This window comes from Empidonax traillii, unplaced genomic scaffold (assembly GCF_003031625.1).
Source record: "Empidonax traillii isolate 1590-97213 ecotype Southwest subspecies unplaced genomic scaffold, ASM303162v1 scaffold401:size1000279, whole genome shotgun sequence".
Taxonomy (NCBI): Eukaryota; Metazoa; Chordata; class Aves; order Passeriformes; family Tyrannidae; genus Empidonax; species Empidonax traillii.
Genome location: NW_020955594.1, coordinates 483,306 through 506,464, shown reverse-complemented (window position 1 = coordinate 506,464; position 23,159 = coordinate 483,306). Strand labels below are relative to the sequence as shown.

General features: G+C 39.7%; 1 protein-coding gene across 3 annotated transcripts in view; it reads left to right on the top strand.

Annotated features, from left to right (window-relative positions):
* Window positions 1-17,168, top strand: part of ST7 (suppression of tumorigenicity 7) — a 142,905-nt gene extending 125,737 nt beyond the window's left edge. For all 3 annotated transcript variants that reach the window (XM_027893672.1, XM_027893674.1, XM_027893673.1), the window contains exons 12-15: window positions 6,028-6,178; window positions 10,476-10,568; window positions 13,537-13,676; window positions 16,847-17,168. In XM_027893672.1, coding sequence (XP_027749473.1) covers window positions 6,028-6,178; window positions 10,476-10,568; window positions 13,537-13,676; window positions 16,847-16,942 — 480 coding nt within the window. In that variant the 3' untranslated portion in view covers window positions 16,943-17,168. The remainder of the gene's footprint in view (window positions 1-6,027; window positions 6,179-10,475; window positions 10,569-13,536; window positions 13,677-16,846) is intronic.
* Window positions 17,169-23,159: the final 5,991 nt, after the last annotated feature.

The following is a 23,159-nucleotide window of genomic DNA, read 5'->3' as shown; positions in this document are numbered from 1 at the left end:
GATGCTGCTAAGCTGGATTTACCAAGAAAGGGAGACTGGTCTCCTACTGTAACCTATTGCAGGTTTGTGTAAAACAGCCCTAGGCTTCTTACAATCATGCTTTTTTTTCCCTGGAGGATGAGGGCCAGATTGCAGTTCCATAGTGATATTGCAGAGGTCAGATATACTTTTTACCCTTTTTTTAAAATGTCATCTAAATACGTAGGAACCCCTTAAGAAGAAGAGGTTTAGGGGTTAACCCAAGAAGGCTGTATTGCCACTGAAACTGTAATTCCAGAGGGTTTTGTATGGAAAAGAGAGTAGTACATCCTATGTCATGGAGAGTGCATAATTTGTGGAGTGGTTGGGAAAAAAAGTATGTATACACACACACAACTTCATCAGCGTTGTGTTTGGAGCTTCCCTGCTTGTTTGTAATGTGACTCTCCCAAGCTAATGCTGATAAGCTACCACAGCTGTTTCTGGGACATTCCTGAACTGTGGAACACCCTTTCTGAACTGATTTGCAAGGCTCCTTCCCTGCATTCAGACTCCTGAAAAGTGCCCCCATGCTTTTGTGATCTATAGGACTAGAGCTATTCATTAAAGACAAAACAGATGATGGTCCACATATAAAATTGTTAAAAGTGAGTCAAAAGTGTGTCCTGCACACAGTTGTATGGGGTTGGTATGTAAGCCAGGACCTATGTTGGCTTGGAGAGAGTCCCTGCTGAAATACGCTGCATTTGAATCAGACAACTTAAATATTCATATTACTTTAAGAAATGCCAATTTAATATGTAAACATATGTAAAAGGATGTAACAAACTATTGACTTAAGCACTTCTAAAGATTTATCTGTTCTCTGTTGCATTCCTTCTCAATTTTTCTTATTTATTTTTACTTTTTTTTTTTTAATAAGAACTGTGCCTGTCTGTATGCTTGTGTGGTTTCTAGTAACTTGTAGTTGCTAATAGAAACAAATAATGCAAACAAACCCATAGACCAGATGGGAAATAAATCTGTTCCGCACACCCCATGATATTACAGAGAAACTATTTGAGACATGTTTAAGAGAGTTTTTAACTGTTCAGTGAGACAGTGATTTGTTTATGTACCTCCAGCAAAAAGGCCAAACTTCTTAATAACCATCAGTTCAATGAGAATTTGTTAGGTGACTTAAAAGTGGATTCTCTAGGCATGTAGAAACCAGTATTTTGGAACTGTCTTAAGCTTGTGCTGTTCATCCCACTGGGAGGAGGCAAGTTCCTGTTCAAACAATGTTGAATTCTCATGTTCTGGCCTGGAGGGATGCTGTCACAGGTGCAGGAGTGACTGTTGCCTGTTTGCGACCTGAGCTGTAATTTCAGAGTGAAATTGCACAATGGAGGAAAAGAAGGAAATCTGCCTGAGATAGGTTGATTTATTTTATAACAGGTCAATGAAGTAATGTGGAATGCTAAAAGCACTCCCAGCAGAGGAGAATTAGTAGCCAGAGAGCTGTCAATATTATGAAATAAATAATGTATGTTCAATTTACGTAAGAGAAATATAAACTCCACCGTGTTGCACTACATGTATACAAGGTCCATTGTCATCCTCCAAATGCTCATTAAAAGACATATTCCCATATGTGTACAGAATGGCTGTAGCTCAGCTCTGTCTATCAGTGTCATGTAACTGTCCCAGAAGCCCTTTGTAGAAGCAGATGAAAACTACTGTTACACATGTTGTATCTCCTAAATATAGTTCCTTGACAGAAAAAGTTTAGAGAGAGAGAAGAGAGAGACCAGAAAAACAAAAAAAAGACAACAACAACAACAAAAAGCCAGAACAATGCAGTGACAAAGGGCTGTTTGAGCCATCTCTTGATGGCAGGAATCATGGCACAACTTCAATATTCACTTCTGTCTTGACTGAGACTAGGTCATAGAATCACAGAACATGCTAAGTTGGAAGGGACCCACCAGGATCATTGAGTCCAACTCCTGACCCTGCTCAGGACTCCCCAAAAGTCACACACCATGTGCCCAAGGGCTTTATTCAAATGCTTCTTGAACTCCGACAGGCTTGATGCTGTGACCGCTCCCCTGGGGAGCCTGTTTTCCAGTGCACAATACGAGTCCCGTCACTGATCACAAGAGTGAAGAGATCATTCTGGCTGAAATTTTCTAGACTGTCTTGTCTGAGCTGTTTGCCATTTTTAAAGGAACTTGATAACCCCAGGTGGTGGTGACATGCTATTTCTTGTTCTAGTTAAACTTCTTAATTTGTTACTGGAAAAACAAATGCAGCTGGAGATGTGTTGGGCTTATCATCTGCATTTCCTCCAGGAATGCCTAGTTCTTTGCTAGGTTTCTTATTTACTCTCTTCCTTAACTCTCCCTCTGAAGTGGAACCACGCTTGGGTTCAGAGCTCTACCAGGTATTCAAAGCATTGATAATGTCGTGAAGTTCTTAATTACTTAAATTGTGAAGGTTGTATTTGAATCTGAGCGGATGCCAGTGTATCAGGAGCTACAGTTAATAGGGAGTGTGTCAAGAGGTGTAGATTTCTTGTGTGAATTTTAGTGGTATGATTGGATTTTGTGTCCCTGCTAGTCCAGGATCAACAAGGGCTATGCTCTGGAATGAGGCCTTTGGAAATTTTGAGATATAAATAGTCAGAATCCAACCCTGAAATCTTTGATGGCTGAAGAGAAGACTGCACCTATCTGGTGTAGTACCTTTGATTAAATGCAATAACAGCCTCTTCAAAACTACATCCAGATGTCTTTGGCTGATTGTTTTTCAAGAGCTGGAGATGTTTGTTGCATGCATAAATTCATCAGGATTTTGGTTCACACAAACTATGGGCAGCATGAGGACTGCAGCTTATGGGATAGTTTTTTAAGAAAGATTTTTTTTTTAATTTTATTTTATTTCACTAGAATTCGTCTGCTTGTCCAATACAAAATGTTTTGGGGGACCATCTTGATTTCATAGACAATCTGCTGGAAACCTAGTGAATTGCTGGGACTTAGTCCTGCCTGTAAAAAAATCTGGGGCCAGTTGCCTACAGTTACTGTAAAAGGGGGCTGCCCCTGGCTATGCTGTCTTCAGGTAGACCCTTAGCCCTCTCAACAAAACCTCCAGGAACGCAAATGCCCTCAGGACTCTTGAACTCTCTTTGAAAATACAGCAATGCAGCAATGGATATGATATTAGAGGACATCGAGACTTTCCAAATTTTCATAGACCGTCATATCTCTCCTTCCATAATAATCAAGCCCTACTTACAACTAGGTAGCTTTTTGGTACCTGTTACTCCTGTTCAGAGAAGTTAAGCAGATGGAGGCCTTCACGTGCCCTCTCCCAAAGCCATTTCTTTGATGAGCTCTATACTGTACTTCAGAAATTTGATCTTCATGTTTTGGGAAGTGCCTGATGAGAACTGTATGGAGTGTTCCAGATGAGGTCTCTCTGGGGCTGTGTACAACTTAGCATTCCTGCTGGAAATATCTCCAGAATAAATTCATTGACAGTTCGTATGCCCAAAAGGTGGGGCTGACATTAATGCATAAAATAAAAGTGATTACGAGTTCAAAAGAGTCTTGAGCCACCCATCAGCTTTGTGTGTGGGTCTTCTTGAATATCACCAAACCAGGTTATGGACTTTTTATTCGTGAAAGCAGCTGTGACAGAGTAATGAGGGATGAGTGGTTTTGATCTGAGGAACTTTTAAAAGTAGGTTTTTCTTTCTGAACCTGAGAAAAATGCAGACTGAAAAGTCAGCACAACTGAGCAAAGACTAAGATTGATTTGCAAGTGCACATTGATTGATGTGCAAGATACATGCTTCCATCTGGTATTTCCAGTTGTGTTTTTTTTAATCACTGATAGCAAGCAATATTCAAGAATCAAAATAGTGTGTTTTCATTGTAACACTCCGAGAAATAGACATTTATTCCTGGCTTTTCTTTTCCTAAAATAGCGCCATGTCATTGGGTTTGCTAGTGGTTTTTTCCTTTGATTAAAATATTTAAATATTGAGAAATTACTTTCTCATTTAATTTTGCAAAAAATATGGAAATAAAGAGGTATGTCCAAAATCATTAAAACAGGTAGAAACCTGCAGCTCTTGCAGCTGTATTCCATTTTGTTCAATAGGTATAATGTGTGTTTTTAGAAGGGTGAGGCATTCATTAGGACAGTGAATGTTTGCTATATCAGTGTAAGCCTGGCAGCTCCCTCCCTCTTGTCAGCTCTCTGTTCTGTTCTCTCTATCACCCTTAATCCCCTGGCCTGCCTACTAAACTGCAGCTTCCTTCATTAATCCACCTGCTCTGCAGCTTTCTCAGATTTTTCTGAAAGGCTTTAGGGAAAATCCAGGTATCACATTAAACTATTCCCACTGCTAATTCAGTTTCTCCTCTTTTAATACTGTTGTCCACGTCAGAAACGTGTGATTTCTCTCCTCTTTGAAGTATTTATCTATTTCCCAGGGTTCTTTGCTTTGATCATGGTCTCTTAAAATCTTTTACCTGCTTGCTAGCTCCCTCAGGAAAAGGGGCAACAAGCTCTTGGACACCTTCCACGACCTCATGCTATTGGTGCTCATTTCCCTCTGCCCTTTCCTCTTCCTTTCCACAAGGCTGATTTTCTTTCTTTTTCCTTCTTTTCTGCGCCAGTACATCCCATTCACAAAAGTCAGTGTTTAACAGGAGCTGTGGATGGTTGGCACCACCCATGCCAGGCACCCTTTCACCTCTGGTGCTGGGTTGCTTTCTTGTGGGTGCCTGCACTAGGAATTTGTCGGTTCCTAGGTCCTGCAGTCCTCATCCTTCCAAACCAGTCTGCAGGCACAAGGTGAAATGGAGGGGCTGCATACTCACTCCTTCTTTGCCCATCCTTATGCTAGGGCCAGACAGTCTACTGCCTGACTCACCTGCTGCCTTTTGTGTTAACCTAAAGAGTCTGGTGGGGAGAACATTTGATCTTGGGCATCCTGGAAGAAGGGGACAGTTTCCCTGTGCTACTTAAGAGCGGTCAGCGTGCAGCTGGGAAGTGTAACAATGCTCAGGAGGACTGACAGACAGGAGTTGATTCAGCAGCCTGTTTTCTGTCTGCCATTCCTTTCCCTGTAAAGGATGCCAACAAGGGGTATATCTTTCCCCTCTGCTGCATCTTTCCCCTCCACTAACTGGAATGTAGTAGCACCAGTGACGAGATGTCCTGATGGACTGGTGTTAGTTATTTGTCTAGTTAACTCAGTCTAGTTCATGGGTTGAGGAGGGAGGAAAAACCACCTGCTTGAATAATGCCTGGGACCTCTGTTGTCTCCTATGGCATGAACCCTTCATATGTTTCATCTGGTTCTGCTAGCACAGATCCAGTTATGGGGAAATTTTCTGTGAAAATTGCTTGTAGGTTTAGTCAATGGTACTTTTCATTTTAGTAACTTTCAGTTACTAAACTTCCTTTCAAATAGGAAGTTTAAACATCCTAGTCTTTTCTTGCCCTGAAATCAGGAAGTTGTTACACTTTGTAACATTTATACTTTGTAATTTATTAGTAGCTTCCTAGGTGGCTGCCAACTTTGCATATTCATAAATCTAGCTATTAGTGACATGCAATAAAGCAACCTGTGTGCAAACTATGAGTGCTGTGTATTTCCTTAGAGAAAGACAGTGTTCCTCAAACTGCTTAAGGCCCTAATTTTATTATAAGTGCTTTTAATTAAAAAGCTCTTTTAATTAAATTCCATTTTCTGCTTTGAGCCCTTTTTTCCATCTCCTTCGATAAGAGAGACATCTTATTTTGAATTTCTCTGTAGTTCCCATACTACTGCTGAAGAGCAGAACATTATCCATCTGACAGCATATCTTGGTCTTTGGGAATAATTCAATTGTCTCCAAGTGCAGTTGGTGATGAAATATTTGATGAAACACTTAAGAGAGAAAGTACTTTGGGGAAATAGACCTTTCAGTGGGCATTATAGAATTGCATGCAGCTTTCTGTGTTTCATATTACCTCTGAAATAATTGTGCTCTGATTTTTTTATTGCAGTATCTACTAGAAATGAAAAGCTTAATTCTGCCCCCTGAACATATTCTGAAGAGAGGGGACAGTGAAGCAATAGCATATGCTTTCTTTCATCTTCAACACTGGAAAAGAGTGGAGGGGGCATTGAATCTCTTACACTGTACATGGGAAGGCAGTAAGTAATTTGTTTTTCTACAAAGGAGCTAATCAAATATTTTTATTGAATGTCATGAGAAAATAATAGTTTATTGTGAAGTATAGTATGTGAGAATTTTGGACATCAGCATTGAAACATTCAGAATTCAAAGTAAAAATACAAAATTTAATGAGAAAAAGGTTTCTGAAGTCTTGGATTATGTTAGCTGTCTAATACTGAACAAAATTTCCCAGCTTCTTTGAGACATGTTTTCTTACTCATGGGTAAGGGGATAATAATTTACCTTCTTTCATTCCAGACTTGTAGGGATTTGTTTGTTATTATTTGGATGAATTATTGCAAACGGAAAATGTATTTAGACTGGACATAAAGAAAAAAAATCTTTGCTGGAAGGGTTGATGAGACTGGAACAGGTTGTCTGGAGAAGTAGATGCCCCATCCCTGGAAGTGTTCAAGACGAGGTTGGATGGAGTTTCAAGCAATCTGGTCTAGTGAAAGATGTCACTGCCCATGGCAGTGGGATTGGAATTAGATGACCTTTAAAGGAATCTTCCAACCCAGACCATTCTGTGATTCTGTGAATGCTTTGATACTGGGAAATTATGAGTGTGCCCCATAGACGGATACATATTAATGCGTAGTGTAAAGTAATACCGTATTTTATTACTTTTTTTTAAATTGACAAGCCGTAGTGAGTCTGGTGGAAAATTACTAGGATGCATAGGGGACTGGAACATGTGATGTAGGACAAGGTGCTGCGGGAGCTGGTTTTATTCAACTTGGAGAAGACTTGTGGTGGCTGAAGGGTGATCCAGTTGCTGTTTTCTGCCACCCAATGGAGAGATGATATGGAAGACAGACAGTCTTCATAGAATGGCCCAGCAGGAAGACAAGAAGCAATGCACACAAGTTGAAACAAGAGAAATTTCATCTAGACCTAAGAAACGTATTTTCAGAATGAGAGTGGTGATGCATTGGATAGGCTGTGGGATCTCCATCCCAGAGATACAGCTCTGCTTGTCATGGTTCTGAGTAATCAGACCTAACTTTGGAGATGACCATGCTTTGAGTGGGAGGTTGGAGGATGTGATCTCCAAAGGTCATATACTAACCTTCTAATGTATCTTATCGTGGTTTTGAGATTTTTTTTTTATCAGGTGTTAGAGAATTTAAGTACAATTTATAATCAGCTTGTGTGTTGTTTTTTTTTTTTTTGAGGAAGGTTTTACTTTATGTAATCTGGTTCCCCTTTTCTGCTCTGTTCTTTTTCAACCTCTCCATATGTTATTATACTACCTTTTTTTTTTTTCTTGTTTTCACTATTTTTTGTTCTCATTTAGCTTTGATAGAAAAGATAGTTTGTCACCATGATAATTGCTATGGAAATGCACTTAATACCTCCATTATAAAAGTGACTTACTGTCTTAGTCATTGTATGAAATGGCCTGAGCTCTCCTAATTTGAAGTGTAGGCTCCCTGAGGATGCATTAGCTTTATTTCTAGGTATATGGAACACCATGCTCAGTAATCCATACCAGTATTGCCTGGAGTTTTCTCTGCTGCATTGTCCTCTGTCATATCTGCTTGCTCTTCTCCTATCTTTTCTCCTAGCCTATTATTTTCTCTGTCATAGCTTCCTTTCCGGTGGCTTATTTTCAGTGCTGTGCTTTAATGTGGTGTTCCTAAGCTTCTAGGTTATTGCAGAAGTCCTTTAGCCCAAGGTTCATTATCCCATCAGTATAAAGCAGTATTTTGCAGGGAATCCTGAATAGATCTTTTGCTTTGTCAGGCTGGGGAACCCCTATGGGGCTTTGTACCAGGACCAGTTTTTGGCACAGGAGGCTGACTGTCCTGCTGTCCTCCTGCCACTTAAAAAAGCTAGTCATCTCTGCCTGAAGGCAATGTAAGGCATTCTCATCTAACTACAGGAACTTATTCTCCTTCTTATTAGCTCCATATTGAGTAATATGAATATGTACTTTATTAGCTAACAGCTGTATAGTAGCCTGTAGAGATCTAAATGAGCATAACTTCTACAGGAAAATCCATAATTCATTCACAGGGTTTTCAGAAAGATATGAACAGTCTTCAAGAATTTTGTTCAAATCTTGCTTACACGTGAAGACTCCCATGGGTTTTTATAGTTTCTCCAGTATCTAGTCCAATAATCATAATTTTTGGTCCATATCTTGGCACCTCTCTTTAACTGTAAGTGAAAATCAGTGAAAACATGACAGAGATATTAAATGTGATTAAATACTAGTTTTACCCAACAGTCTTTATATAGTACTTGATCACTTGCCCTCGCTTTCTTTCTAGGTGTTTGTAGGTATTTTGTTAATAGTACCACTAAAAAAGCCAAGTGGCACCACTGGGTTTGGACCAGGTTCTGTGTACAGAAGGTCTGTAGTTTGAAGTGTGACCAAATTTCGAGAGTCAGAGGCAATTGTTTGTCACTGCTGGTTTCTAAACTTGTATCAAAATTCCTATTGTTTGAATGAAGAGGAGAAACCCAGAGGGTTTCAAATGCTACAGTATCCCTTACAGCAGGCACACGGCTGAATGGGGCAAACTGTGCTACCTGAGACTATTAATGTAAAATAGGGTCAGATAATACTGTAAGAGTAAGGCAGAGAAGTACCTACATAAACACAAACTGATACAGATGAACCAGAGTATTTCTTCCATGGCTTATAACATTGTGAAATAAAACTGTTTTGTTGTAAATATTCCATAGTTGGTCTCATGTCAAGAATAACTGTTTAAGTGAAGTAAAAGCTATTCAGATATTTTTCACTTGTTTTGTAAAAACAACACCTTTACCATCCCTTTTTGATTAAAATCTTAATATTGCTGTGATTTAGTGTGAGGCAGAAGCAGCTTGATTGTCTGTTTCAATATTAAGCCAAATTGGAAGGAAAAACTTGTGTAATGATTTTGAAAAAATGAGCATTGAACATCACTCCACATATGTTTTTGTACAGACATTCAAGTTTGTTGCATGTGAAGATCATACACAGCTTGGATTATTGTATTTTTACTTGGCTTTTTGGGTTGCTATGGAGAGGGTTAGTTAATACTGGAAGAGCATTACAGCCCAGGTTGGTTTACAGTCTTTGAGGATTTCTGCGTTCTTACTATTGCTTTAAACACAGTAACCAAGAAAAAATACACTCATATAATTTCACAAAAATACAGGTAACATTATTTCAAATGCAGTGTGCACAACTGAAGATACTGGGGGATTGTGTATTTAAACCAATTCTTCAGCTGTCTTGTGAGCAAGAGATAATGGAGTGTTACTGTGTGGCAGAGGGCTGTAGCTAACAACTAAAATGTGCAGTGCTTCTAGGACATCTGTTGGGGAAAATATTGCTTCAATGACTGATGTTCATAGGAGTAGTGTGTATAACATGTTGATGACATTTTAACAGTGGGAATAATATATAGGATAATGGAAAAGGATGCCTTGATTGCAAAGCTATATTTCAGTCAAGTATTCTGATGTTTCTATAAACCACCCTCAGTTGACCTATGACATCAGCATCATCCAGATTTAGTAATCCATTTCCCTCCCTCTCTGTTATTATTTTCAGTTTTAAAAATTCATAACATTAAGTATTATTTAATCCATGACCTGAAAATTTATACTGGAAACCTGACTTGATCTGCTGCATGTAGAAAGAATGCATGAGAGGAACCTGGTTTTAATAATTCAGTATTAATCTTTGATTGCCAGATAGAAAATGAAAACATGACACGTTGGAAAACTGGTTCTCAGGGCTTGCGTCATCAGTGTTACCTGGCTTCCTGGAGTGTGATGGAAAAAAAAGTAGCATATGTTTTTTATACAAAAATTCTATTATACTTGATGCACAGAGATTGTGAGTATTGGCCTGACCTCACAAGCTTAGCTGGTCATTTTTGTAGGCTATACCTGTTATACCAGATACGCTGCTTTTCTGAAATTCATAATTAAAAATTCTGCAGCCTAAAAGCCTAAGACATTATGCGTAAATTTGGCTATGGAAGTGGGAGTACAATAGGCTTTGATTATGCAAACGTTTATGTATGTCCTTATAGTGTGGTCTCACCCGACATTCATTAACCTTTTCTTAAGAATAAAAATAAACATAGATGTTTGCAAGATTAAAGGCTAAATGTAGATTTATCTTTTGGCATTTCATTTAACAATTTATGTGTTGTTTGCAACAAAATATAAACGCTTTGTCTATGTTTGTTTTTCAAAATTTCAAATGTAATTAAGTACGACTGCCACACTCACAGTAACTTGTGCATGGTGTTTTCTTTTCAGCTTTCAGAATGATCCCCTATCCTTTGGAAAAAGGACATCTCTTCTACCCTTATCCTATTTGTACAGAAACTGCAGATAGAGAACTACTACCATGTATGTTCAACCTTTTTCTTCTTATCGTTGACATCAAAGAATTGTGTACCTGAGTCTTGCAGCACTGATCTCCTTCGATGCCTTTTAAATTGAATACACTGGATTAGAATAACTGGATTGACAGTGAGCCTCTGGATCTCCCGTGATGGTTTAAGAAGCAGCTCCTTGCCACAGTTCATTACAATTAGCTATATTTATTATTTTTGACATCTTAGGGACAGGGAGAGAGATTACCAAAGAGATATAAATGAGTTAAGTCGTTGCTTGCCAAGACACTGGAAAATATGTCTGATCTTTCATCTAGAGTAACATCCCATCAAATCAAAAGCACAGTGTTGCAGCCTTGTTGGTCTTTTGTAGGCACACTAGCTGCTTAAATTCCAAGGCAAGATCCAACCTGCTCGAGGACAGCTGTATCATTAACTCAGCTATTATTCTGACAGGTTGTGCTGACATTTTCTGAAAAGTACTCTTAAATAGCAGGAAAGGGTTTTCTTCGTGTAATGGTGTGTGTGTTATTATGAAGAGATTGATGTGAAATCATCTCAGTCCTTTTTATGTGGGTTTATGGCATGGATTAGGGAAGTGCCAACAGTGTTTCCAGATACAGATACACAGACAGATCCAGCCCTTGAGAAGCGTTACAGTCCAACCTAATGAGACTCACTGCAGTTCATGCAGTGAAGCACAAGAATGCAGAGGAAGAGCCAAAGCAGCCAATCTTGCAGTTGTGCTTCATTCCCTCATGTTTTCTCTCAGTGGGACTCAGTGAACATAAGTGGAACACACAAATACAGTGGGGTTTGCAGAATCAGGACAGAGGAGGCAAATACAAGGTGATCCAGGGACGGAAATTCTTCTCTCACCTTCTCACTCCTGAAGAAGAAATAAAGATAAATCTGTTCTGGAACAAGTAAAACGAAGCCTGCTTCTGCTGGGAAGGCTGGTTTTAAGGGCATTTGCACCTTTTGTAGTTTTACATTTAAAACCTCTCTGGTTTGGGCTGAAAAATGCGTTGCCTCTTTTTGTAAGCCTACGTGAGTAAACATTAGGTGAGACTAATACAGCGAAAATCCACTCAATGCAAGTCTCTCCTTCACAGCACATTCTTGCTGATATTACACAGAAATCCTTGGCAACTGACAATATCTCTCCACCCCATTATAATCATCCTAATTATAACAACACCTCTCAGAGTGCTCTGCGTGCTTTACTCAGAGGGATGCTGAGCTGGGGAGGGTGGAGTGTCAGGAGACTTAGGAATGACAAAGTCATGCAGAATAGCTCAGCGTTCTCTATTTAGATGCAAAACTAATCGTTTCTGTCAAATGTTAGAAGCCAGGGACTCTTCAACAGCATATGCAGAAAGTCGTGTTCTGCTCTGGCAGTAGTGGGAAATGCCTTTCACTGCAAAATCTCTTGGGTTAGAGGAGGGAAGGGTTTAACATACCGTGACAGACACAGGTGGGTTAGAGGGGTTTTGCTTACCTGTCCACACCCTTTAATTGCATGTGTTATAAAGGGCAGTCAGCTGGAATTATATCAGAACACAAAAATCTGATAGGCTATCCAAATTAAAAATGTCAGTCACAAAACTTTTGCCCTGACTGGATAACAGACTGGAACAACAAGGTTGAGCCTGTGTCGAAAGGAAGTGCAAGAAACTGAGCGCAAGAGGTCCTAGACTTAAAAAGTCCATGATCTGGTACTTCTGATCTCTAAATTTATTTTAGATCAAAGAGAAGTTGTAATCTATCTCTTCTTTCCTTTTTAAGCTGATTGAACTAGCAGACTCAAAAATCATATATATTTTGTAATATTTTAACTTAAACTCTTATGAATTCTTGCTGTTGGTTTTGAGAGCCACTGCACTCTGGATGAACGCAGTCAAGAACACTGTCCTGCCATGTTGCTGAATTACTCTTTGCTTATGTTGTCTGCAAGTACAATGAGATGAAAGCTGATCACTGAAGCAAAGAAAGTAGGAAAAATGGAAGAGTAATGTTTCTTGTGTATGAATAGCTGCAGGATTCAAATATATGGGAAGCCTTGAGGTTGGTCCTGTATGAGAAAAAATGTTTCAGAATTTGCATTTATCTTGACTGTGGCTGCAAACTATAGACTGATGGAGTGAAATAGGCAAGTAAGAGCCTAGCAGACCATTTGCCAACCCAGCCAAATTTTCACCTTGAATCTGAGCCACCATAAAAGTTTAAGGGATTCTTCTGGTAAAATACTCCAGTCCTCTTCTGACCTTTTTAGTCTTCTCAGTGCTGCTGTCTCCAAAGTCCGGTGAAGGATTTTTTATGCCAGAGTCGAGCAAATGTCTATATTCCTTTCAGGGTATATTAGCAAATGCCTTAAAAATTCACTATTAATTTAATTTCCAGGTTTTAAAGTACATGTTTATATGTCCTACTTTTAGGATAACTTTTCTTCATTCTACAGATTAAACATTCAGAATTTTCTGTAGTTTTACAGCCTGGTTAAACTGGTCTGCCACCATGCTTCTGTAAGGTTGGTCTCACTGCTGCTCCCGGGAGCATGTTTCTGCTCTGTCTGTGGATCAGCCTTAGCAAACATGCAGCCGTGTTGTTAGTCAAGGACCTGCATAAAAAAACACAGATGTTTTATTTCTGACTTACTTTTCTGGGATTAGTTGTTGCATAGCCGCATTACAGTTAGTGCTAACACAAGTAAAACAAAAGTAATGTGTACATAGGGCCAGAGTAAACCAGAAATACGGTCTTCAGATGAGAATTACTTGGCAGAGATGACTGACACAACAATAATGTTGGCTCTAGATGTTTCAGGCCTTCTATGTATTTCTTCCTTCAAAGCAACTTTGGGTGTCTGCAGTTGTTTGAACCATGTCAGAACGTTAGATTGGTTCAGGTTGGTAATTGTTTTTTGATTTTTTTGCAACGTATAATGCATTACCTTTCCCATCCTTTTTTTTTTTCTACAGCATTTCATGAAGTTTCAGTTTACCCCAAGAAAGAGCTTCCGTTCTTCATCCTCTTCACTGCTGGACTCTGTTCTTTCACAGCCATGCTTGCCCTCCTGACACATCAGTTCCCAGAGCTTATGGGGGTCTTCGCAAAAGCTGTGAGTATCCTCTGCTGCCACTCTCTTCTGGTAGATAAAGACACTGATGCAGGAATAGGTGAGCTAAATACTGCCAGGTATCAAGTATCTGCATATTCAGCAGTATAAATAAAACATCCACCGATGTCTGAGCAGGGGGACATTTGCACAAATGTTAAGAATGCTGATCAGTAAAAGACACCGCTGTCTACTGGCTCCAGTTTATATGGCTCTCTTGCTAGGCTGGATCTCTTGTGATTTTGGGCTTTCATTTATCATCCAATAAAGTAAACTAATAAGGGTTTCCAGAACCCCTCTATTTTGTGTAAAGCCATAATGAATGCTGTGATTTCCAGTGCAACAGAAACTCTCAGTTATGAGCAGAAATAGAGTGTACTGTTAACCAAGGCAAATTTCTGTGTTCTTTCCCCAAACTGCCAAGAAGGAAGTAGTCTCAATATTTCCTCATAACTTTTCTTAACTACATCCAGAGAAGTCTCTCCTAATTCTGAATTTTTTTATCCACCAAGGATTAATAAATGTTAGAGGATGAGGGGGAAGAGCCATCAATTATTCTAAAACAAACTTTTTTCTTTGCAAAACTGAGAACATCAGTGCTCCAGCATCCTAGGAGATGAAAAATGCACTAACAGAAAAGTTCTAGGATAGTAAAAAACCCTTCTCCTTCTCCAAGAAGTACTGAATATAACCCTCTGTTCTAATATATTTTCTCAAATATATTTATATCTACTGTAGGTCTTATGTTTCCAAAATGGCCTCCTGGCCTCGTTTTTAATACCTTCAGTACTTTTGATTTGGGGGGCATAGGGAGTGGTGTGGAGGAAGCAAGGCTGAAAGTCTTTGGCAAGTTCCACGTTGTAAGTACTTTTTCAAACCCCTTTGCAAGTGGCAAGAGACTCCATTTGCAAGTAAGCCGGGTCTTCTATTAACCTGAACTTGTGAATGATAGAGGTCTGGTACAGCAATGGTTCTTGCATCAAGAATTTTCTTTTGTTAACTCTAGAAGACAGAAAATAAGGTAAGCTGTAGCAAAAGATACCGCTTCTATCAGCAAAAGTGCTGAAATGTACCTGAAATATCATTACTACTTCTTGTTTGTTGAGTTTGTATGTAGGTGTTTGGTGGACAGTAGGTGTGCAGCTTGGTTCATCTGATCATAAACTTCTCTGTAAAGCTTTTCTTTTGTGTGGTGGTTGGGGGATTTTTATTCCTTATGTTATTGAAGTGCATGACCCTTGTTTGGCTCTTTCGATTGAATTTGACATGCAGAAATTTAACAGTGTGGAAAAATTGAAAGCTTTTGCATATCTGTTTTAATCAAGTGGTGCTATTCAAAAGGTAGTCCCAGAAAGCTGCTTTCTACCAGCTTTGATTGATTGGAGGTTGATTTTCTTTTAAAATACAAAATAATAATAAAAGGCTTTTTACAGGTCTCCTGTCACCCCCTCTGCCACCCCAAATTCTTACTGTACTACTGGCGCTGGGTTTTTTGATCTCTGTGGAAAAGAGAGTCAGTGTCTAAAGGAAATGCAGAACAGTTAAAACACCCCAAAAAACAACAAAGACAAAAAAACCCCAACTAAACAAAAAAACCACCACCAGCCACTGTCATGCAGACAAAGCCCTCCTGGGTGCTGCCAACAAACCGGATGGGCATCTGAGGCATCTGCCATTGGTGTCTGAGGAAAGGAGCACCAGGAGCTTTCCAAGGGCCAGGCAGATGTTTACATCAGCTTGTACAAGAGAGTAGGTGGCATCCTAAACTTCTTACTGTCAGCAGAGGTTTTACTTGGACTTTATCAAAGCCAAGCTTTGGTATCCATGACTTTAAATGTATCCTGTAGACCAACTAACTTTCCAGGTGGAGAAAAACTTGGCTTCTTTTCAGCTACAGATACTTTGCAGAGTTTGTTACAGAATACAATTGACTACTTGAGCTACAAAATTCCTATGAATTACCATAAAACTCAATGTCAGGCAAATTATTCTTGTTTCGTTGATTTAACAAGTATGTAGTTTGCACTAGTTACAAAGCTGAGTTTTATTCCAGTAGATGTGATGGAACAAGCTTGCCACATAAATCAAGTGCTTCTCAAAGAGCAGAAGATATCCTCTAATGAACCTTTTGCATTTGGCAAAATTAAAGGGGCACGTTTATTTAAGCACTTCAGAGCTTAACCAGAGGGAATGCCTCTCCTTGGAGGAGCCACTTGGAATAGTGACAACAGTCTCTAGATTCAGCTGCAGCTCATGTTATACAGCTTGACCTTTAGCACCATGACTGAAATACTGTGTTCTGCTTCAGTTAGAAGTTTTTTCTTGGACCTGTGCTTATGACAAAATGACATTGCCAGTGATGGTGTTACCCAGTTTTCCCATGGTGTACAAGTTGTCCATGATAAAGTGTCTGCATTGTATGCGAACACGTCCAAGAGGAAAACAAGAATTAGAGTGCTTACTATTGCCTTTAAAATGCATAAGCCTCATATATGCTGTACTCTCTCACACACATATAGGGCCCCAGCATAGCTGTATGTGATGTGTACAGTTGAATTGCAGGTAATATAAAGCACAGTTAATATGCACTCCCCAAAATTTTGGGAGTGCCTTTGAGTACCTGAGTTCTGAGATGTGTATCCAGCAGTGTTTTTTTCCTGTGATAAAATGTTTGCTGTCACCCACTTTTTTTCACATATGCCTGTTCTGAACATTAATATTTTGAAGCCTCTTTGTGTTTTCTAATACAGGACCATTTTGAAACTGAGTCTCAAGACACATTTTTTATCTTTGAGAGGTGGTCTGGCAGACTGTGCCACTATGAGAAAGCCTCTCTTTCTCTTCAGTAGGTTTTGGGTTGAGGTTTTAGTGGCTTCAATATGAGCCTGAATCTAGGATGTGAAATATGTGAAAACTTTTGTAGTTCATCACTTTGATCTTCATAAAAATAAGGCTCTTGCTTTCTTTACTGCAAAATCCAGAAATCTGTGTATATGCAAGACCCAAAATTTGGCAGAGAGTCTTTATATGTGAATTATGTAATTTTTATGCTGAAGGATTTTACAGAGGAACACAGCAAGAATAACTTGTGTTATTGGACAGCTTTCTCTTGAAATGTATTGTTTCCTGGATTTTGATCTGAATGTGTGTCTGTGTGTCTGATTTCTTTGCAGTTTCTCAGCACCCTCTTTGCTCCTTTAAATTTTGTGATGGAAAAAGTAGAAAGTATCCTGCCCTCCAGTCTGTGGCACCAGCTGACGAGGATCTGAGGGAGCACGCCCGCTGACTGACTGCCATGACATCTTCGGTGCCAACTTTTTGTTGACCACAAGAAAGCATGATAAAAAAGGGAAGCCGTTCTAAGACTTAAAAACACTTCATGGATTGTCTGTTCTCATAAAAACTGTTTTGTTGTACAAATTACATTGATGTTAAGTTCTATTATATTTTGCCTTCAGAAAAGAAAAACTTAAAAATAAACTTTTGTGTATTGTAGCATTGCCGTGTTTTGGCTTCTTCAAAGCTCAGATTCTACTTTTTGCTTATAAACACATCTGCTTCACCACACCTAGGGCTTGGCTACCTGTTCAGTTAATGAAAACACACTAATAACTTTACAGGTCAGTGACATTATCACTGTTTTTCTTGAGTTCATTGGGTGAAAGCCTCACTGCTACAGAGGCTTCTGAACAGTTAAAGCTCTTGCTTAAAGCAGTTTAGGCTCTCCAGGCAGTTTGGATGGCACACTGGGCTTCTGATTCCCATCTCCGCACAGAGGTCAGTTTTATCCTCCTTTGAATTTTCAAGAAATTCACATACTTGACAGATTTTCTTCACATCTCTGCTGTTTCAGGTACCTCCAGAAGCTCCATGCAATGTTCTCTGTCTACAGAGCAAAGCATAAGTAGTGGCAGAGAATTGAAAACAAATTTACCTGTAGTGAACGATCATTGCATTGATGCTCTTACGTATGTCTTGCTGAGTTGTTATTGCATTCGTAGTATTTTTCAAATATGAAAGAGCAGGAACTTTTTCCTGTACAGATTAAACATCAGCATTATAAACTGTTGCCCGAGACCAGAAGCTCATTAGCAAAATTGGTGTTAATTCACGCACGATTCATAGAGAGGTTGGTGTTTCCCTTATTAGTGCTCACCTCAGGAAATCTTATCTTTGTGGTATGAGAGGTTTAGGCTAAGTATTCATCTGTAGATGGAAACTTCCCACAGACACCTCTGCTAAGGCAGGTTAAGATTTTGATCTGGAAGTTGAAGCAAGCAGTCCTCTCTTGTCAAGAACTGGAAGTGAATCCTTACAGATGCCTCAAGGATTTTTTTTTTTTCAACTGCTGTTCCGGATAAGGAAACATAACCCTGATGAAGCAGATCAAAAATGCCACTTTGCCATTTCATCTTCGCTGTTCTTCTAAAAATGTTGAGCAGTTTGAGGGACTGTGATCACCAGCAGATAAGTTTATCAATGAGGAAATGAGTTAGCAAAGACAAAACTGCCATTACTGGAGTTGGTATAAAAGGAAAGTGTTTCTTAACAGCAGGAGATGCATTACTTTGTGTTTGTTAGATGCATCACAGATGTGTTAGTCTGGTAGAAGACAGATCTTTGTCCAAGTGTGTAAAAGTACCATATTAAAGCAAACACTGTTGTGCTATGAGGGGAAAAAAAGGCAGCCCCACACCAGGAGAAACTGGATATAAAAGTGAGAGCTGAGGGAAGATCAGTGAGCCCCATGGCCAAATGTTAGACCCGGTGAGGTGTGTCTTTGTTGGGGATTTGCATACAAGTTTTTCGTCTGACAATTGTTCCTGCAAAACAATTCACTGTAATGTATGGCTTACAGGTAATGTAGTAGGTGGCATAAGATTAGAGTGGATTGCTAATATTAGTGGATTGCTACTGGATAAGCATGTGGAAGTGTGAAATGAGCCGGTATTTGTGTTCTCAGATTTGCATCTGAATTGCTAGAGTGGCCACTGACTGAAAACACCTTTACAGGAGGTATCTCTAGCTGAAAAACTAGGGATAATCACGTTAATTTATTTGCCTCACAACAGCATTGTCAGAATTAAAGGCTGGTGAAAGTCAGAAGAAACAGGCATAGCGAGCTCTTCTCCTCTGCTTTGTATTGCTTATTCTCAGCCACCTCAAACATTTTTCAAAGTTCATTTATTTATCCCCTACATTTCAAAAAAACAATTTGCTGTGATTAACAGTCCTAGTATGTATTTACACATCACTTTATATCTAGCTGTATAAAGAAATATCCATGTTCATCAGCAGCTAAGGTAGTAGTTTAGCCTTCTGTTAGAAGAATTATGATCTGTGTGGGAATTACTGTCTGTAATACTCTGATAAAAAGAAATGCATAACTCCTGGAAGAATCACGTCCTTCCCTTGAACTATGGGGAACATTTAGGAACTCAAAAATACCTTTATGCAATTCTGTCTCTACGATTTCTAGTATCCATCTCCCTAATAAGCAGTAAAGAGCCATGGATTTTATCTAGAAAATCTCTCTATAGATTTAATTATAATTCTAGGCATCTGGAAGACTAGGCAAGTCAAACAAAAGGATTTTCTTTTCCATTGGGCAGAGTTGGTTGCCTTAGGCTTTGCTGCCTCTGACATGTTTCCTGTGAAGTTCAGCATGGCTTAGATGAAAAGGCAAATACAACCCACAATTATAATGATGGAAAGCCTCTGGCTTAGTGCAGAGATGAACCTTCTGGAAATCTGTTTCAGATAATAATTCATCTGAATCTTCAGTTTGCACATTTAGAGGTGGAGGGCGGGAGGACTTTTTAAATTCAAATGCTAGTTCCTTTTTTCTTTAAAGCCAACCTGATAGAATTTGGATGCACATTATCTCTTTACACTGTAATCTGCATAGAACAAAAAAGGAGAGGACACCCTCCTCCCCCGAGGAGCATCAGGTAAGTCAAGCTGGCCACCTTCTGTCCCTCCCTTACACTGGATGGATTTACAGCTTCTCCAGGGCAGGAACTGCGCTGGTAGGGGAGGGCTGCTTTCTCTTCTTCATTTTGTGTGAATGCTTAATACTCAGACTGTGATTTTTCAGTGGGAGAACATAGAAGTCCTTACCTCAGTAGAAAATTACCAGGAGTTTTGCTGTGTTGCAGAAACCTGCAGAAGCTAAACACCCAAAGGAAGCTGCACCTCTCACTCACGGCACACTCCACAGGCAGTGTGGCTGCCACTGCATGGAGACCTTGAAAACCTGAGGGCTCTGGTTACAAAGTGAACAAGGTGGCCCCTGGTCCCAGCTGCCACCCAGCTTCCTTCAGGGCTCCTGCCCAGCTCCCCCTGCAGAGGGTGCTGTCAGTGTATTCGTTCATGTGCCTTTGCTACTTTCACACAAGAGATCTTACTTTATGAAGTGGTACCCATTTGAGCAGGCAAATGAGCTGGTACATGAAAAAAAACCAACCCCAAACCCTGTTTGTGATTATAGCCCACGAGCTGCTGCTGTCTTTCAGATAATAACACAAGTTCATTTGTTGTCATTTGAAGTGGCAGGGGAAACCTGCATGGTCTGGTGTGTAATGTCAAAACCACCTCTGCCCTTGAAAGTAACCATCTCCTGCATGAAGGCTGTAGCCATTCCATAGAGTGCAGGGCAAATGCCATGGAGAACAGCAAGTGTTGGTGTACTTTGTGCTGCCAAGGTGGATTAGGAGCTGTTTTTAACTAGGAGAAGCACCTTCCCCTGATCCAGATCTTCGTCACTAATCCCCAAACATCCCCCTTGCCACCATACACTGATGCCCACAAGAGGCTGGACACAGAGCCTGCAGGCCGGGATCAGCAGTTGTGGTTTGGGCATCCAGGCTGGCTGCCCTTCAGCGGCTCTGCAACACAGTACCACAAATGCAGTATTTTGTTTCTAATTTCCATCTGCAAAGAAGGTTATGCAGGGATGGGAGGTCAGAATGAGATGCACAAATTGGGTTTAGATAATTTTGTAGGGAAAAAAACCCAACAATCTCTCAAGTTTCAATGCCCACATGCCCTAGCATACACCACCATTCCTAAGTCATTCCCTATTTTCCATATGATTAAAGAAAATTACAATTTTTAAATGAGATTTCACATAAAACAGCTCTACACACTTTTTAGGGTAAAGTTTGTTAAAAAAGAAAATAGTGGGGAGGGAGTAATCCCAAAAAGCTTGGCAGGCTAACAGCGTTTTAGGGCGCTGCTAGACTCTGAGTTCATGCAGCAAATTAAAGGGAACTCCCTCAAGAAAATTGGACTGCCTATTTAAAAAAATAATCCTACAACCTTTTGCTTCAACTAACATTATTCTGACACTAAAGTGTCTACCTAGGGACAGCTGTTTCCTCTTCATGACTAAATACATGAGTAAATTTATTCCATAGAACAAAATACAGGATTATTTAATTTGCCTTGCCTGATTTCTGTTTCTTCTTTTTTTGCTTCCTCTTTTTCCCCTCCATTTTTATTCTTTGCTTGATTAGCTGAAGGTTACAGAGGGGCCTTTCCTAGCAATATTTACATCTCTGAGTCTTTTGCCACTAAGAAATAGCAATAGCTTCTGGGAGTGCTTTTTTTTTTCATGGAAGAGGTAGCAGAAATACTTACAGTTGTAACACACCTACTTTGAGCTCTTCAAAAATCCCCAAAAAACCCCAGAAAAATCTATCATCAAATAAATGGCCAGCTCAGCACTAACACATTTGTCCATGCTGTGAAATATTCTGGTTTTTCTCTGGTGAAGCGGGTTTGGTGGAGGCATCACATGGCAGTTTATTGATATGGCACGTCTGAAATGGGAAAGTCATCCTGCTTTGCACACCTGGCACGGGCCTGGTGCTGGATGGGGTGGCAAAGGACACCAAAAAGGCCAAGGTACTCAATGCCCCCATCTTCCCGAGGAGACCAGCCTTTAGGAACCACCAGCCTTTGAGACTGGGGGAAAATTTGGAGTAAGATGTACCTTGGTACAGGAGGACAAGATTGGTGAATAAAAGTTCCACCTTTAATACAGTAACCCCAAAACACTTTGCCTGGTACTGCAGAATTCAGGTGGGTTGGTTTTCTGGAGTATTAACCAGATAACAGATTTAAGAAAAGATCTGACTTCACTGCCTTTCACTCCATTGCTTAGAACAAATTCCCTTGTAAGAATGAGGCTTTCTTTTTTTCCAGAACTTTGAAATGTTTTCAGCTTTACTACACAGGAAATTTTTTAGACTACTCAAAGTCTCCCTGAATCTTTCAAGAAAAGTGGCACTAAAAAATTAAAAATTATTATACTGCTTTTAAATTCTTTAAGCCTTAAAGTATGATATTGCTCAGGCTATGAACTGCATGCAGATTTAATTTCACAATGAAACCCTAATAAAAATTTTCCTTGGAGCTCACCTTCAAATACAATTAGGTATGAAATTTTCCTTATCCAGCCCAGAACCAGAATTGCCAGCAGTAATGGGGCCAGCAGTATAACCACCGAGCTGCACGTGTGTACGTACATAACACACACACCACTGCACGTGCACCAACACGCTGGCAGGGCTGTTCCCACCAGCAGCTGGCTTATAGACAGAAGTGTGATTATTCTTACTTCTAGCCATGACCATTGCCGCATACAGTAACTAAAACGTTATTTTATTGTCCAAATAAATACCCTTCTGGATCCTCCTCATGTTTTAATGCCAGCTGTGCCTTCTGGAGATGAATTACCCATTTTAATGATACAAACTTTTTCCAAAGCCTTGCAGATGTAAATGACTGCTCTCTCAAAACTGCTGAGTGCAAAACCCCATTATTTCTAAATAGTTAAAAAGCAAAACAAACCAAAACCAACAAAACCAAACAAAACCACAAACAACCCATCCCCCAAACCCAAAAAAAAAAAAAAAAAAAAAAAAAAACCACAAAGCAAAAAAACCCCAGAACATAGCCAGAGTACTACTCATTTTATTGCCTTGATTTGTTACTTGGATATTACTTTTTCCTGCACTGTTTGTACCCACTAGAGTTCTTCCAGTCTATTTCATTTCTACATGGAAATTTCACCTGTATCTACAATACATTCTGTCACCCATTCAACCTCCTTTTCTTACATTACTTTTTCATTACCTTGCCTGCCTCTACTCTTCATGGGTGCTTTTACAGAGCCTTATTAGACTTACTGGCACAGAACCCATCCTTCTCTTGGCTCATTTGCTGGCCTCTGCCTGGAGGAGAGGCAGTTGGTCCCTCTCTGACCCAGTTCCTCTCCACCAAGGTTGCAGAATTTCTGGGCCTTGTGAGCCTGCACATCTACCCAGCAACTTGTTTTGTGCTGATCTCAGCCCAGCATATGGACCTGACACAACCTGGAACCGCCTCTATCGGAGGTGGATGCACTCTGAATTATAGGCATAAGTTTTTGTAGAAAGTATTTAGGAAAAAATCTCATTTGGAAGTCCCATCTGAATAGAA